Source organism: Heliangelus exortis, chromosome 22, assembly GCF_036169615.1.
Source record: "Heliangelus exortis chromosome 22, bHelExo1.hap1, whole genome shotgun sequence".
Taxonomy (NCBI): Eukaryota; Metazoa; Chordata; class Aves; order Apodiformes; family Trochilidae; genus Heliangelus; species Heliangelus exortis.
This window is the reverse complement of record NC_092443.1, coordinates 974,218-988,211: the sequence shown is the minus strand read 5'-3', so window position 1 is coordinate 988,211 and position 13,994 is coordinate 974,218. Positions and strand designations below refer to the sequence as shown.

The 13,994-nt window shown below is 54.4% G+C and overlaps 3 protein-coding genes across 8 annotated transcripts in view; 2 read left to right on the top strand and 1 right to left on the bottom strand.

Annotated features, from left to right (window-relative positions):
• The window catches only part of LOC139806609 (discoidin domain-containing receptor 2-like), a 48,829-nt gene extending 46,391 nt beyond the window's left edge, over window positions 1–2,438 (top strand). For all 6 annotated transcript variants that reach the window (XM_071766488.1, XM_071766490.1, XM_071766487.1 and 3 more), the window contains exon 17: window positions 42–2,438. In XM_071766488.1, the coding sequence (XP_071622589.1) occupies window positions 42–182 (141 nt within the window). In that variant the 3' untranslated portion in view covers window positions 183–2,438. The remainder of the gene's footprint in view (window positions 1–41) is intronic.
• Window positions 2,439–3,723: 1,285 nt separating this feature from the next.
• On the top strand, window positions 3,724–11,533 carry CIMIP2A (ciliary microtubule inner protein 2A). Its single transcript, XM_071766498.1, has 7 exons — window positions 3,724–3,857; window positions 5,775–5,968; window positions 6,124–6,413; window positions 7,128–7,245; window positions 7,519–7,613; window positions 9,249–9,366; window positions 11,312–11,533. The coding sequence occupies exons 1-7, from the start codon at window positions 3,802–3,804 to the stop codon at window positions 11,398–11,400; spliced, it is 960 nt and encodes a 319-aa protein (XP_071622599.1). The 5' UTR covers window positions 3,724–3,801; the 3' UTR covers window positions 11,401–11,533.
• Window positions 11,391–13,794, bottom strand: TUBB4B (tubulin beta 4B class IVb). Its single transcript, XM_071766497.1, has 4 exons — window positions 13,498–13,794; window positions 13,286–13,394; window positions 13,081–13,191; window positions 11,391–12,600 (listed from the first exon to the last, which is right to left on the bottom strand). Exons 1-4 carry the CDS (start codon window positions 13,552–13,554, stop codon window positions 11,540–11,542), a joined length of 1,338 nt encoding a protein of 445 aa, XP_071622598.1. The 5' UTR covers window positions 13,555–13,794; the 3' UTR covers window positions 11,391–11,539.
• Window positions 13,795–13,994: the final 200 nt, after the last annotated feature.

Below are 13,994 nucleotides of genomic sequence, written 5' to 3'. Positions count from 1 at the left end.
AGAGCAGCCCATGAAATAGCTGTATTTTTTTTTCCTTTCAGATCTATCTCTCCCAGACTCCTCTGTGTCCTAACCCTGTGTTTGATCTGATGCTGAAATGCTGGAGCAGGGACATAAAGGATCGTCCCACTTTTGACATGATCCACCACTTCCTGCTGGAACAGATGGAATCAAACATTTGACTCCAGAAAAAGAGACAGACTGTTGAGAAACAGTGCCTTTGGTGTCTCTGCCTGTACCTCATGGGAAGATGGTCAGGCCACCTTGCTCTCCTCCCTTGACTGTTCTTTATTTAAGTTGAGATGTCCATGGCAGCTGCTCATTCTATTGGCCATGGTCTGACATGCAGGACCAGAGGATCTCATTTGGTTGGAAAAAAAAAAAAAATCATCTCCTCTTCTGAATCATTTCCTGGGAATACTGTGAGAGGGGGTTTGTGAGATGCCCATACACCTTGGGGCAAAACAAATGAGTGAAACTTCGAGGGACTTGGAGCTCTCTCCTGGTGGAACAAGAAGCTCCCAGTCAGGGAGAGCGTTGCCACTCGAGAACAGATTTCTAGAAATAAAGACTTCAGTCTTTTTCAAACGATTCCATTAACTCCAATGGAAGTCTTGTGCACATTGGCAAGTGTTCTGAATGCTCTTGCTATGGACAGGCTGAATAGTGATAGAAATGTCTAGAGCTAGGGAAAGGTGTCATGGACTTGAGAACCATGGAGCTGGATTTAGCAACCCTTTGGAAGTCGTGCTCCCAGGGTCTATGGAGGACACTGATACAAGAGTCCAAGATCATGTTCTTTTTTCCTGTGGTTGTTAAGCACTGCTTTTGTTGTATATGTGCATTTTCCCCACACTGGATTTTTTTTTCTAGAATTTTTTTTTTTAAATGAATGTTTAAGGTCCCGGGCAGGTCGCTAGCAGAAGATCTCCTTGGGCCTACAAATTAAGGCTAAGGTAGGGAGTTTGTATTGAAAAGTAGCTGATACTGTACTACTGTCACTATGTAGATTTATTAGCCTAATGAACTTGTAGCCACAATGGACTGATGTGCAATTAATCCTGTATAATTACCCATTAATATGAGATCTCTAAGTCAATGCTGTTACATGTGCAGAGGGAACTTAGATTTGGTGAGAGGGCTGAGAGCAGAACCTGCTATGTCACTTGTCACTTGTCACAGCTCCTGCAGAGCAGAGGATGGGTGGTCCCTGACACCCACCCCACTCCCACACGTGTTTTGCAGCATCAGTGGTTCCTCTCCAGGTCTGCAGGAGGTCAGAGCTGCCAGCCAGGTGGGTGCACTGCAGCCCAGGCACTTTGGTTGCTGTGATGGGAGCTGGGACAGACCCAGCCCTGCAGCTGGGGTTTCTGCTGGCTTTGGGCTGTCCCTTCACAGCATCAGACAATTTGCTCATTGAACTTGGGGTTGGGTTTTGTTTCTCATGTCACAAATGGCTCATTCTCTGAAGGGTTTTAGAGGGCTCTGAAATCCCCTTGGAGTGAGTAAGAGAATTCAGCTCCTTTCCACAATAAATCCCTTGTGGATTTACTGGGTGCCTGGGGAATACTCTGCTATTCCCTCTCTAATCCCTTAGCAAGGTACTTAGGACCAAACCAGACATTTCATGAGCTGGGATAAGAGGAGAGTTCAGCACTTGGCTTTATTTAAACAGTGTCCATCTTGGCATATCCTTTCAGTAAAGATTACAGAGGTAATTTTTATCACAGCCACAACCTCAGTGTGAGCCTGGCTGTGCTGTGAGCTGGGAGAGGGGATTCCAGGCTGTTATTACAGGAGAGTAATTGTTATGCTGAAAAACCCCAAGCCTGCTGCTGAACTGGCAAAGAGCAGGACAGAGCATGGTGTGGCTGTGTCTGCTCCCCAGGCACAACCATTCCAGTGGGATATTTCCCAGTGCCCACTCACCTGTAGGACCATGCCCAGGGTGTCCCCCAGACCTGGTCTGGGCAGCTCCAGCTGAGCTGCTCCTCTGAGCACCCTTTATGTGACCAGGAGCCAGAGGGTCCCCATCACCTCATCCCCCTGCCAGGGCTACAGGGGCTCAGGTGACTCTCAACCCCCAGCAGGTATTTTTTCCTTTTTCCTTTCTCCTTTGACAAGAGAGGCCCCAAGTGACCAGGACCCATGTGCACCCTCTGCCAGGAGGTGGGCAACGGGGGCAAAGCCAGCGTGGTCCCTGCTGCAGCCTGGCAAACCACACATCCCTTGGATTTCTGGAGTACTTCTGTCCCAGAAAATGCCCAGGTAATCCCCAGCTGTGTGTGTGCTATGGAGTTCAGAGATCCCAGAGCTCTGTCAGGTCCCCTGGATGGGCTCTGTACTTGTGTTATTCAGGATGTGCTGTTCCTCCATTGACATGTTGACATACAAAGTTTCTCTCATATCAATAAATTCTAATGATAACCTTGACAAAAGTGAGTTTCTACTTTTTTCAGCCAGGCCTTGCTCTGAGGACTGATATTTTGGGTCTGATTATTCAGTAGCTCTGTGGGAAGTGTGGGACCCTCGGGTTCAGAAGGAGCAGCCACTTAAAGGAGCTTTGAAGGGAGTTTCTGGAATTGCAGGGAAGATGCTGGGATGATGGGACCTGGAGCAGCCTGGGATCACTGTTCTGTGCCATCAACACAGTGCTGCACCAGTAAGCAAACTTTTTTTCATGTTCATATTAAACTTGGAGGAAAATCTAGGCTGGGAGCAGCTCTGTAGGTCTCTGATCCAGTCCAGTAAAAGCTGAGCTAACTTCAAAGCTGTCTTCGGGAGCTTTGGGTGTTCCCTGGTGGGGTTTGAAGGTCTCCAGGGATGGAGATGTCCCCACGGGCTCTGCCTCTCCTCTGGGGCAGAGATTTCCAGCCCAGGGACCCTTGCCCAGGGCTCATGGTGTGGTTGTCACCTTTTGGTCTCCAGTGGCCACCTGAGCTGAGCCCACAGGCTGGGTCCCTGCCCAGCTATTTGGGCAAACTCAAATATATTGATAAAGGGCTGGGAATTCCAGCTCTCCCTGAGTGCACCCAGGGCAGGAGTGACAGCAGCAGATTTATCTCCTCAGGTACAGTGTGGGTGGGATGTAGACACTCCAAGAGGTAAGAATGACCCTCAAACACTCCCTGATTTCTGGTTGGTAGCTCTGAAACCTTGCAGTGACTCTGCCAGCCTTGGGGCCAGGCTCTTGGGGGCTGTAGAAGGACTTTGGTGGTGGAGCAGAGGTTGTTGGTGGAGGATGGGTGTAGGTCTCTGTCTGGGGACACAGTGGCTGCTCAGGGGACAGGATCCCTGTGTTCTGGGATGCTGGGAAAGGGAACAACATTTATCTCCTGTGGGAAGGAGCTCCTGAAGGGTTTCATCCTCCCCCAGGCAGCCTGGGAGGACAGGGAGAGGAGGGATGAGCCCTCCCAACTTCTGCCTTGGGGTTCCTTGGCAGAAAGGGGGGGATGTGGGGCAGTCTGGGCTGTGCTGGTGCCCAGGCTCTCCTGGGTTGTGTTTGTTGGATGTGAATCGCACCAGGAACTTTGTATGGGTGCTGGGGCTGCTCACAAGGAGCCTCTGGTGACCCAAGGGCCATGAGCCCTCAGGAAACCTCACAAATGCTGCAGAATCTCCATGCTCATCCAGAATTTCCCACCCATCCTCCCCGGAAAGATGTGTCCAGAAAAGGCTGAGGAGCCTGGAACCACTCTGAGGTGCTGACATCACTGCTGGTGGCATCACAGAGGTGTCCCAGGGGACAACATCAAGGTGCTGCTCCATCCTGCACCCACCACCCAGAGCTGCCTCATTCCCATGGCAGCCCACAGGGAAAACAGCATCTTCCCAGCCAGTCCCTACCACATCCCTGGGTAAGTTCTGAAGCTTTTCCAAAGTATCTCTTTGGTTCCAGTGCAAACGGTTCCAGTTGGGGTCAGGCAGTACTTACAGTTCATTACATTTTGGGTTTTTTTCAAAAACCATTGATACTTCATGGACCAGTGAAGGGCTCTGGGCCAGGCACCACCAGGGCAGCAGGATTGGTGCTGCCACCCAGGTTGGGCACTGATCAGAGCCAGGGCTGGGAAATGCCAGCACAGAGAGCACCGAGAAACCCAAACTGTGTGTGGGATGGTTGGGGAAGGACCTGCAGCATAAAGAAGGGGGAAAACCAGGAATCCTGGGCACAGCTTGCTGGAGCTGGGATGGGGACAGGTCCAGGGCTTTTCCCTGGACACAGGGTGGCTGAGAAGGTTCAGGTGGCAGAGTCTGGGGAGTGGTGATGGGAGAGGGGGCTGAGGAAGAGGAGAGGGGAAGGAAGGTGGAGACCCCATGGGGCTGGGAGCAGGGACCTGGGACATCCCTTGGGCTCCTTGATCAAAAATCCCCAAGCAGGAGAAAGTCAGAGCCCCACTGAGCCCACTCTCCTCCCAGAGACACAGCTTTTCCAGCAGCACTTGTCCTTTGCTTCCCCACCTGATCCCTTCTCCATAAATCCAGCCTGGATGAGCCCCTCCCATTACCTGGCTGTTAATTCTCTTGGATTGGACCCTTCCCCAGCCCTGCCATTACTTTGTTCCTGGTCAGATTCCCTCGGGCCCATCCTGTAATTATCCAGGCTGTGTCATTTGTGCCCTTGCTCAGCTTTATAGTCCAGGTGAGGCTTCCCAGTGTTGCAGGACTTGTTGGAATCACCAGGGACGAGCCCCAGAGCTGCTCCAGGGATGCAAAGTGGGGAAACCTTGCCAAGTGTCAGTGCACAGCTCTGCTCAGAGCTGCTGCCAGAATTTGGAAGGGAAAGCACTTACTCATCATCTCATGATCCTCAGGCACCACTTGGCTTCCTCCCCAGAGGGATCTCTGCTGGGATCTCTGGGTTGGGATGTGCAGCTCTGCCCCTCTTCTCCAGTGCTGGAGTCCCAAGCACCAGAGGGAAACCTGATCCTGGGAACAGCTGAAGCTCCTGGTGTGGAGTCAGAGCTCCAGCCCTGAGTCCGACTGCATCCCAGGGAGCTGAGGAGCCTCCTGCCCCGAGGGACACGGGGACAGTGTTGGTGATGGGGCTGAGCAGGCTCCTGCCTGCCCCTCTCCCACGGGCAGGACCCCAGGGATGGGTCTGGGACCTGGTCCTGGTTCTGGTCCTGGTCCTTGCTCTGAGGACACAGAACAAGGAGGTGTGGAGGGCACAAGGGAGTTTTCTGCTTCTTGGGGTTTCAGGGACACGGGAAGGTGCCAGTGACTCCCTGTGATTTAGGACAGAGAGGGAAAACTAAAGCACTTCCTGGGCCTCATCCTGTGCTCTGCTGCAGACCAAAGCCTGAGCCTGGACACCTCTGGTCCAGTTTCCATGCTGAGATGTAAAGCCCAGAGGTGTCTGGGTGCTGGGTTCCATCCACAGCCCCACACTCATCCCAGGGCTCCCCAGGGCACAGCCACAGCCCAGGCTCACGTCCCCCCAGCCTCTTGGTGTGGCCTTTCCAGCATAAAAATGTGGATATTAGAATGTGGATATTAAAGAAAACTTTTTAACTGAAAAGCTTCTTAAACTCTGGCCCAGCCTGGCCAGGGGGTGGGTGAACAACCATCCCTGGAGGTGCTGAACAGGCACAGAGAGGTCAGGCTGGGCATCCCAGGGCACTGGACCCAGTGGGGTTGGGTTAAGGGTTGGATGTGATGACCTTAAGGGCATTTTTCACCCAGAATGATTCTGGGAACACCTCTGGCACAGGTCACCCAACCCCTCCCAGTGTCTCCTCAGTGAATGCTTTGGTTTTGGGTTTCCTCCCCAGCTATGAGGGCTTCATCCCCCAGTACAGCAACTGCTTCGGAGAAACCTTTGGGAAAACCACCCACCGCCTGCTGACAGACCCCGAGGTGGTGAGGAGCCCCCACCCCCTGCTGGCACCACTGCACAAACTGAGATTCATTGAGGATTTCAGTGGGGGGAATCCTGATGTCCAGGGTCACCTGCCAGGACGCCCAGGTGAGCAGCCCCGGGTCACCCCTTCTCCAGAATGGGCCCAGGGACCCCAGTGGGGGGCTGAGGGTCCTGGACAGCAGGAATCCCCCAGGAATCCCCCAGGAATCCCCCATCCACCTTTTGGCCACTCCTTTCCCTAACTCCTCCCTATCCTGCAGGGTATTTTCCCTATGAGAAACCTGGGAATGTGCCAAATGTTCCTGGGCTGACCCTGGGGCCAAAACCTCCCCAGCTGGGGTCGAGGCCAGCAGAGGAGGAGCTGCTGCTGATGCTGCACAGGGACCGTGCCCCCGAGGACCACCCTGGGGAATACGTCCCAGGACCACGACTGCCCCAGGGATACCACCTGAGGGCTTCCTGCTATCCCAGCTCCGAAGGGAGCGTTCCTGGGACAATCTGGACCTGGGGACAAGATCAAAGCAGAGGACCTGGGCAGCTGAGCAAAAGGGTGAGTGGGGTCTGGGTGTAAGGGAGAGGGAGGGATAGGGATAGGGATAGGGATAGGGATAGGGATAGGGAGGGAAGGGATCTCCTCAGCTCATGTGAAGAGGGAATTCCATGTGGCTGAGGATGGAAAGGACAAAGCTCAGAGTGTTGTGTTGGGAAAAGCCAAACCCACATCAATGTTTCTAGGGGTGGCAAATCCACCTCCTCCTCGTCCTCCTCCTCGTCCTCCTCTTCCTTCTCCTCCTCCCAGCAGTCCTGACACCTCTGGTTACTGCTGGGTTTGTGCCCCCTTTCCTGCTCCCCCTGGAATTTCCCCCTCTCCTTATCCCCCGTTGGAAGCCAAGCCCTGGGATGTCCCTGCAGCATCCCTCAGGACCAACACCTTTAAGTCCCTGATTTCTTCTCTGTCACCTCCTGGGGCTCAGCAGATCCCCTGGAGGCAGAGATGAGAGATCCCTGGGGTCAGAAGCTGCCTTGGGGACAAATCCCAGGAAGGGCCATCCCTGTTCCTTGCTCTGAAGTTTCTGGAGGAGCTCAGTGCCCAAAGTTTCTCTGCTGCTCCCCGGGGGTTTTGCTCACACAGAGCTGGGTCCTGAATTTGACTTCACTGGGAATTCCTGGAGTGTGAAACTGGGAGGAGGTTCCATCCCCAGGGTCTGGCAGGGAGGAAGGGATCCTGCTGCTGGGTTATTGGGTTTCTGCTTTTGTTTTTGAGGCTGTGAAAATGGAAGGTGTGAGGCTGCCAGAAGGGGCTGAAGCCAGGGATGGGAAGGAAGAGGATCAGGTACTGAGACTGGATGTGCCCCGGAGAATCCAACAGAAAGTCATCTCAGGTAAAACCCATGGGAGTCACCTTCCTGTCCCCAGGGAGATCTCAGGCACTGGACACTTCTCCAGACCCTTGGAACACTTTGGGGTGGGAAATGTCCCCAGTCCCCTCCATGCAGAGGTGTCCTGGGGATGCTGGGTCTGCCCTGAGGGATTTGTGCCCCGGGCAGGACGCAGGAGCTCAAATCTGCTGCAGAAAGCAGAGGGAGAAGGGTGCTCAGCACCCACCCAGCAGCTCGGGGTGTCACTGCTCAGATATCTCCTCCCTCTCTCCCAAGGTTATGCTGGATTCATCCCACGCCTCACCTGGATCCATGGGGTGAATTATCTCCAGAGTGTGAAGGAAGCCATGGCGGAATTTGACCACTACCAGGTAGATTCTCTCCCCAGATCTTATTTCAGGGATGTGATGTCAGTTTGGATGCATCTCCAGCACCAAAATGGTTTGATTTACAGCAATAGGATTAGAACTGGGGTTGTAAGACAGGAAAAAGAAAATGCAATGAGGTAACATGGACAGAAAATCATGAGTAATTAAATTCTGTAACTTGTTTCCTTGGGACATGAAGGGAGGATAAATGAGTTCATAAAAGGATTAAGCAAATCTGTTGAGGGCTGGTTAAAGGGTGGTTATTAAAAATGTTGCTCTGAGAGCAGAAGCAGTGGGTGCAGGTATCATCTGTGCTCCCCTTGCACCCTCCTGGAGTTTCTCCCCTTTAATCAGTTCTCAGGCTTTCTCCTTCACTCAGGGAATTTGTCTTAAGGGGATCTCACTCTTCTTCCTCCTCCTTTTGGGAAGGATGCAGAAATATCCCTAATGAAAAAAAACCATTTTGTCCCTTGCTGCAAGATCTCCCATCTGATGCCACAGAATCCTCCTCCTGGGGAAGATGAGGTCCCTCCCACAGCCCTTAACGCTTCGCATCCCGAGCTCCACCTTGCTTCCTGCTGGGAGGAAATCCTGGGATGTGGCTGATAGCTCAGCCCGAGCAGGGAAACACTTCCAGCCCTTGGGATTCACCGGGATGAGGGCTTTGTCCCGTGAGAAAAATCCCAGATCTCAGCATTCCCAGCTCGGAGAAACTGCTGCAGCAGAGACTCAGCTGGGGGGTGAGGGGTGGTGGGATGGAGTCCCCTGTGCTGGCATCCTCATCCTCATCATCCTCATCATCCTCATCCTTATCATCCTCATCCTCATCCTTTCCTTCTGCCCTGCACAAACAGAGCAAAATCCCAGCATGGCCACCCCTACCCGTGCTGTTCCCAAAGCTTTTGGGATTTTCTGACCCCCTCTGGCAAGGACTGCGGGGGGAGTGATCCCGGGGCAGGGTCCAGAGAGGGGGGGATGTGGGGGTGTTCGTTGCAGCCCATCAGGAGCTGTAGGAATAGAAGCAGGCTACAAAAATAAATAAATAAGTAACCAAATCATCCCCACCCCCCATTTCTATCTAAGATGGCTTCTGACTCCTGCCCTGGATCTCTGCAGCCCTGGGTGACACAGGGGGAGGTGCTGCCAGCATCCCAACCCAAACCCCCCCTCCAGAGGCTGGAGGGACCCCAGGAGGTGCTGTGGCTTTGGGGAGAAGCATTGTCCAGACTGCCCCTCCCTTCCATCCCTTTTTTAATACCAAAAAATTGGGTTTATGTGGTGCTGGAGGAGATGCTGTAGTGGTTATGGTGGTGTAGGGCTGATGGGTGGACTCAGGAGGGTCCTCTCCAACCATGATGATCCTACATGGAGATTCTGAGGATTTCTCCAAGCCCAGGAGCTGCTCTGTGCACCCAGGGCTCAGGTAGTGCTGCCAAGGGTGCTGCCAGCACCCACCAGGAGGAAAACTTACAGTGGAAAAGGGGGAGATGCCATGGAGCTCCTCATCACAGGAAAACATCTGGAAAAAGAGTCCCTGCCCGCTGGCTGTAAAATGGAGTCAGAGCCCAGGATTTGGGCAGCAATAATTTGCTTGCAAATGAACCATTCTGTGTTGAGAGTTTTTTGTTTGTTTTCCAGTTTTTGCAGAGAAACCCATCCAGCAGCTTTGGCAAGAGATATCCCCAAACCTACTGGCCAGGCCACAGGATTTACACCAGTGCTGGGCTGATCCCTTTCTACACAGGCTTTGTACCAGGTAAGTGCTCAGCTCTGTGACCAGGAGCTGACACTAATTACTGTAATGAAGCTGTGCTGTCATTAGCTGCAGTGCTGGAGCAGTGAACACTGACTGATGGGTTCCACCTGGGGAGAAGTTTGTTGGGATTTTTTTATCCTTGGCTGTGCCACCCCCTTCCCACCTGCAGCAGAGCCCAGCTCCAGCCTGGACTGGTGCAGAATATTCCTCTGGTTTCCAGCCCCCAGCTCCCTGCTAAAGCAGAGCAGACCAGTAACACCCCTCCCATTAGGATTTCTTAACTGGGAAAGGGATTCAGTTCTAAAAAGTTTAAAGTTTGATCAAAAAAGAAGAAAACCCCAAAGCTGCCCCCAATCAGTAATTAATCTTGGTGTCTTTGGCCACAGCAAAGAGCCCCCAGCTCAGTGATCATGTGGGGTGGGAGAGACTGGAGATAAACCCCAAACTTGTAGCTTGCTCTTAATGTAATAAAGTAGAAGAAAATGGTAGAAGTTACAAAATGTGGCAGAAATGAAAGCAAATAGGAAAAGAACCATCCTGGCAGGGTCAGGCAGGAGCTGGTGTTGAGGTTGTGTTCCTGAGGCTGCAGGAAGGTTTGTGCTGGGACAGAGGAGCTGGGGGTTGGGAACATCTCCCTGCTGGCCCCAGGAGGGGCTGGACAGATTCTGACCACAGATGGAGGGGAAGATGCTCACTTGGGCCTCTGGGCACCCCTCTCCTGCTCCAGGGCAGGTGCCAAGCACAGCCAGCCCTGTCCCCTCCCCTCCTGTGCCAAAACCCTGAGCCCCCGTTTGCCCGGTGCTGCTTTGGGGTGTCTGAGGCTCCAGGCCCCAAGCCCCTGGGAAAGGGGGGAGCTCTGGAGCTGGACCCCCATGTCAGTCCTGGTGCTGGTGCTGGGTCAGCTCCCCGGGAGCCTCCAGACAGCAGGAGAGCAGCAGAGCTTCAGAGGAGGGTGACAAAGGCAGCTCTGCCCAAAGGGGGGGGGTAGGGGGTGTCATGAAAAGGAGGAAGTAAAAAAACCCACTCTAAAATTGACAGAAACCAACTGTTCAAGATGGTGCCTCAGTTGCCAGCCTGCCAGAAGCTGCTGTCACCTTTTCACCTGCACAAGTGTCCTGGGCAGCTCTGGCTGCAGACAGAAAACTCCTGGGCCCCAGGAGCCAGCCCTGCCGGGGGGATTTTACTGCTCCAACCAGTTCAGAGCTGGAAGGAGAGGCTTGAATTGAAGACAAAAATACATAAACCCCAAATTAGCTCTAATCAGATCACTGAACAAGAATTTCTTCAGCAAGGCCCAGCCTGGTAGCTCCTGTCCAGCTACTGACTGGTTGCTCACTGTAGTTTCCATAGTAAAAATGTGCTAATTCGGGTTTTGAGGAGATAAAATTGTTTTGAAGAGATAATTCAGTATCAGGTGTTCAGCTGCCCTTGAAAGCAGGGAGGCAGTTAACACCCAAAGGGTTTATTTATAAAATCTATAGGCTGACTTTTGACCATCCACAGCTCTTTGGTGTCCCTTGGCCCCAGCAGGGTTTGTCACAGGTGTCCCCAGGGCTACCTGTTGGGTTTGTCCTGCTGAGCAGCTGCAGGGGCTCAGCCTGTTTGACCCCAGCACCTGATGAGAGCAGCAACCTGCCCAGCACAGCCTCCTGCCCCGTGCAGGGGGTAACCCACACCTCACACCCCACACCTGACCCTATTGTGCTCAGGAGCTGGGAGCAAAGCCTGGGACAGGGACCCACACGGGTACCCACGCTCACTCCCTGGGACACGTGTCCACCAGCACCCCCAGGACACAGACACACCAAGAAACGTCTCCCCTCCCACAGCAGCAGAACAACAGTGGTGCCACAGAGAGCCCTTTGCCTCCCCAGCCAGCAGAGAGGGGGTGGTTGCCCCGGGCAGGCAGCAGGACTCACACCAAGGCCCCTTTTTTCTCTTCCAGAACTCCGCCACATCTACGCTCTGACTTTTGGGAACAGCACCCGGAAAGCTCACCAGAAGGAAAAGAGGAGACGAGCTCGTGCACTGTGAAAAATGCTTTAATGGTGCCTGTACAGCATTGGAAGTGGCTCTGAGACAGGAAAAGGAACACAACACAGACAGAGAAGTTCTGAATGAAGGAGTTCGTACAGCTTTAAACAAAATATACACGCGTTCACCCGCACAGCTCTTACTCTGCCTCTTCCTCAGCCTCCTCCTCAAACTCCCCCTCCTCCTCAGCTGTGGCGTCCTGGTACTGCTGGTACTCAGACACCAGGTCGTTCATGTTGCTCTCAGCCTCTGTGAACTCCATCTCGTCCATGCCCTCCCCCGTGTACCAGTGCAGGAAAGCCTTCCTGCGGAACATGGCCGTGAACTGCTCGGAAATGCGTTTGAACAGCTCCTGGATGGCGGTGCTGTTGCCAATGAAGGTGGCAGACATTTTCAGGCCACGAGGTGGAATGTCACAGACGGCTGTTTTAACGTTATTAGGAATCCATTCCACAAAATAGCTGCTGTTTTTGTTCTGGACGTTCAGCATCTGCTCGTCCACCTCTTTCATGGACATGCGGCCCCTGAAGACGGCGGCCACCGTCAGGTAGCGGCCGTGACGGGGGTCGCAGGCAGCCATCATGTTCTTAGCATCAAACATCTGCTGGGTCAGCTCCGGCACCGTCAGGGCCCGGTACTGCTGGCTGCCACGGCTCGTCAGAGGGGCGAAACCGGGCATGAAAAAGTGCAAACGGGGGAAAGGAACCATGTTGACTGCCAGCTTCCTCAGGTCGGCATTGAGCTGGCCCGGGAACCGCAGGCAGGTGGTGACACCGCTCATGGTTGCCGACACCAAATGGTTCAGATCACCGTAGGTTGGGGTGGTTAACTTCAGTGTTCTGAAGCATATGTCATACAGGGCTTCGTTATCAATACAGTAGGTTTCATCTGTGTTCTCTACGAGCTGGTGCACCGAGAGCGTGGCGTTGTAGGGCTCTACTACAGTGTCTGAGACTTTAGGGGAGGGGACAACACTGAAAGTATTCATAATTCGGTCAGGGTACTCTTCACGGATTTTGCTGATGAGGAGGGTACCCATGCCAGAGCCCGTACCCCCACCTAGGGAGTGAGTAAGCTGAAAGCCCTGGAGACAATCACAGCTTTCTGCCTCCTTTCTTACAACATCTAACACGGCATCAACTAGTTCAGCACCTTCTGTATAATGGCCCTTTGCCCAGTTGTTTCCTGCTCCGCTCTGACCTGGAAGAAAGCCATTTTCGTATTAGATTACGGGTGCTGCTTCCTGCTTGCAAGCAAAGCTCGGGAGCATCAGGCTACAGAGAAATCCCCACCAAAGCTTTCGTTTCATTCAGCTGGGGTTTCACACAAGCAGCTCCCAGCGCCTCGGGAAGATGGATGGAAAATATGAATTATCAATGACACAGCAGCCATGTCACGTCTCCTGCTAGCACGGCGGAGGGAAGCAGAACTGAAGACCAACGACCTCTCTCTCGCGCTTCTCAGAGCCGCCCTCCCTGCAACTGCCCTCACCCGCACACCCTCCGCAGATCCCCGCTATTCCACGCCAGGATTAACCCCCCTCCCCGGGGCCCTGCTCGCCCGCGGAGCATGTGCGGCGGCGGAGCCCGCACTGCAGCGTCCTGCCCTGCCCCACCCCGAGCCGGTTACACGGCAGCTCCCTCCTTCCCTCCCTCCCTCCCCCGCTGCCGGCGCACTCACCGAACACGAAGTTGTCTGGCCTGAATATCTGGCCGAAGGGCCCCGAACGCACCGAGTCCATGGTGCCGGGCTCTAGATCCACCAGCACGGCGCGGGGCACGTATTTGCCACCTGGAAACAGGGAGAGGCCGTGACAGGGAGAGGAGCCCGGGGAGGGAGAGAGGGAGGGAGGGAATGAGGGGGCGGGGGGGGTGCCGGGCCCTACCTGTGGCCTCGTTGTAGTAGACATTGATGCGCTCCAGCTGCAGGTCGCTGTCTCCGTGGTAAGTACCGGTTGGGTCGATGCCATGTTCGTCGCTGATCACCTCCCAGAACTACCGGAGAGAATCGCGTCAGGGCCGGCCGGGCTGGGCGAGGCGGACCCCCCCGTCTCCCTCCTCCCTTTCCTCCCGCCGCCCACCAGCCCGCCACCCGGACCTTGGCCCCGATCTGGTTTCCGCACTGCCCGGCCTGCAGGTGCACGATCTCCCTCATGATGGCGGCGGCACAGCTCGGTACTCCCCTACACCGCTCTTCCCTCAACCGACTCTGGCTGCGTGAGGCAACCGCCAGCCATTATATAGCAGCGGAATGCGCGCGCAGCCTTCTTTTCCCCGCCCAGGCGGCCACCCGCATCATCTATTGGCTCCCCATAGCGAGGCTCTAGGAATAGGGGCAGCTGGTTGGCTGAGGCGCTGTCACTCAAAGCGCTGGCTGCCGCCCGCTGCCCGCGGCTGTCTGTTGATTTTTACTGTTAGGCAACCGGGGAGCACGAGAGCCCGCCCCACCGGCTGAGGGCGCTCCCGATTGGCTGAATTGAATGATTGATGTCGAACGCGATTGGCTGTCAGTCTCCGGGATGAGCTCACGGCCATCCGATTGGACGAAAACAAAGTGTCCTAGTAACCGTCGCAATGACTCCGCAGCAGGCCCTG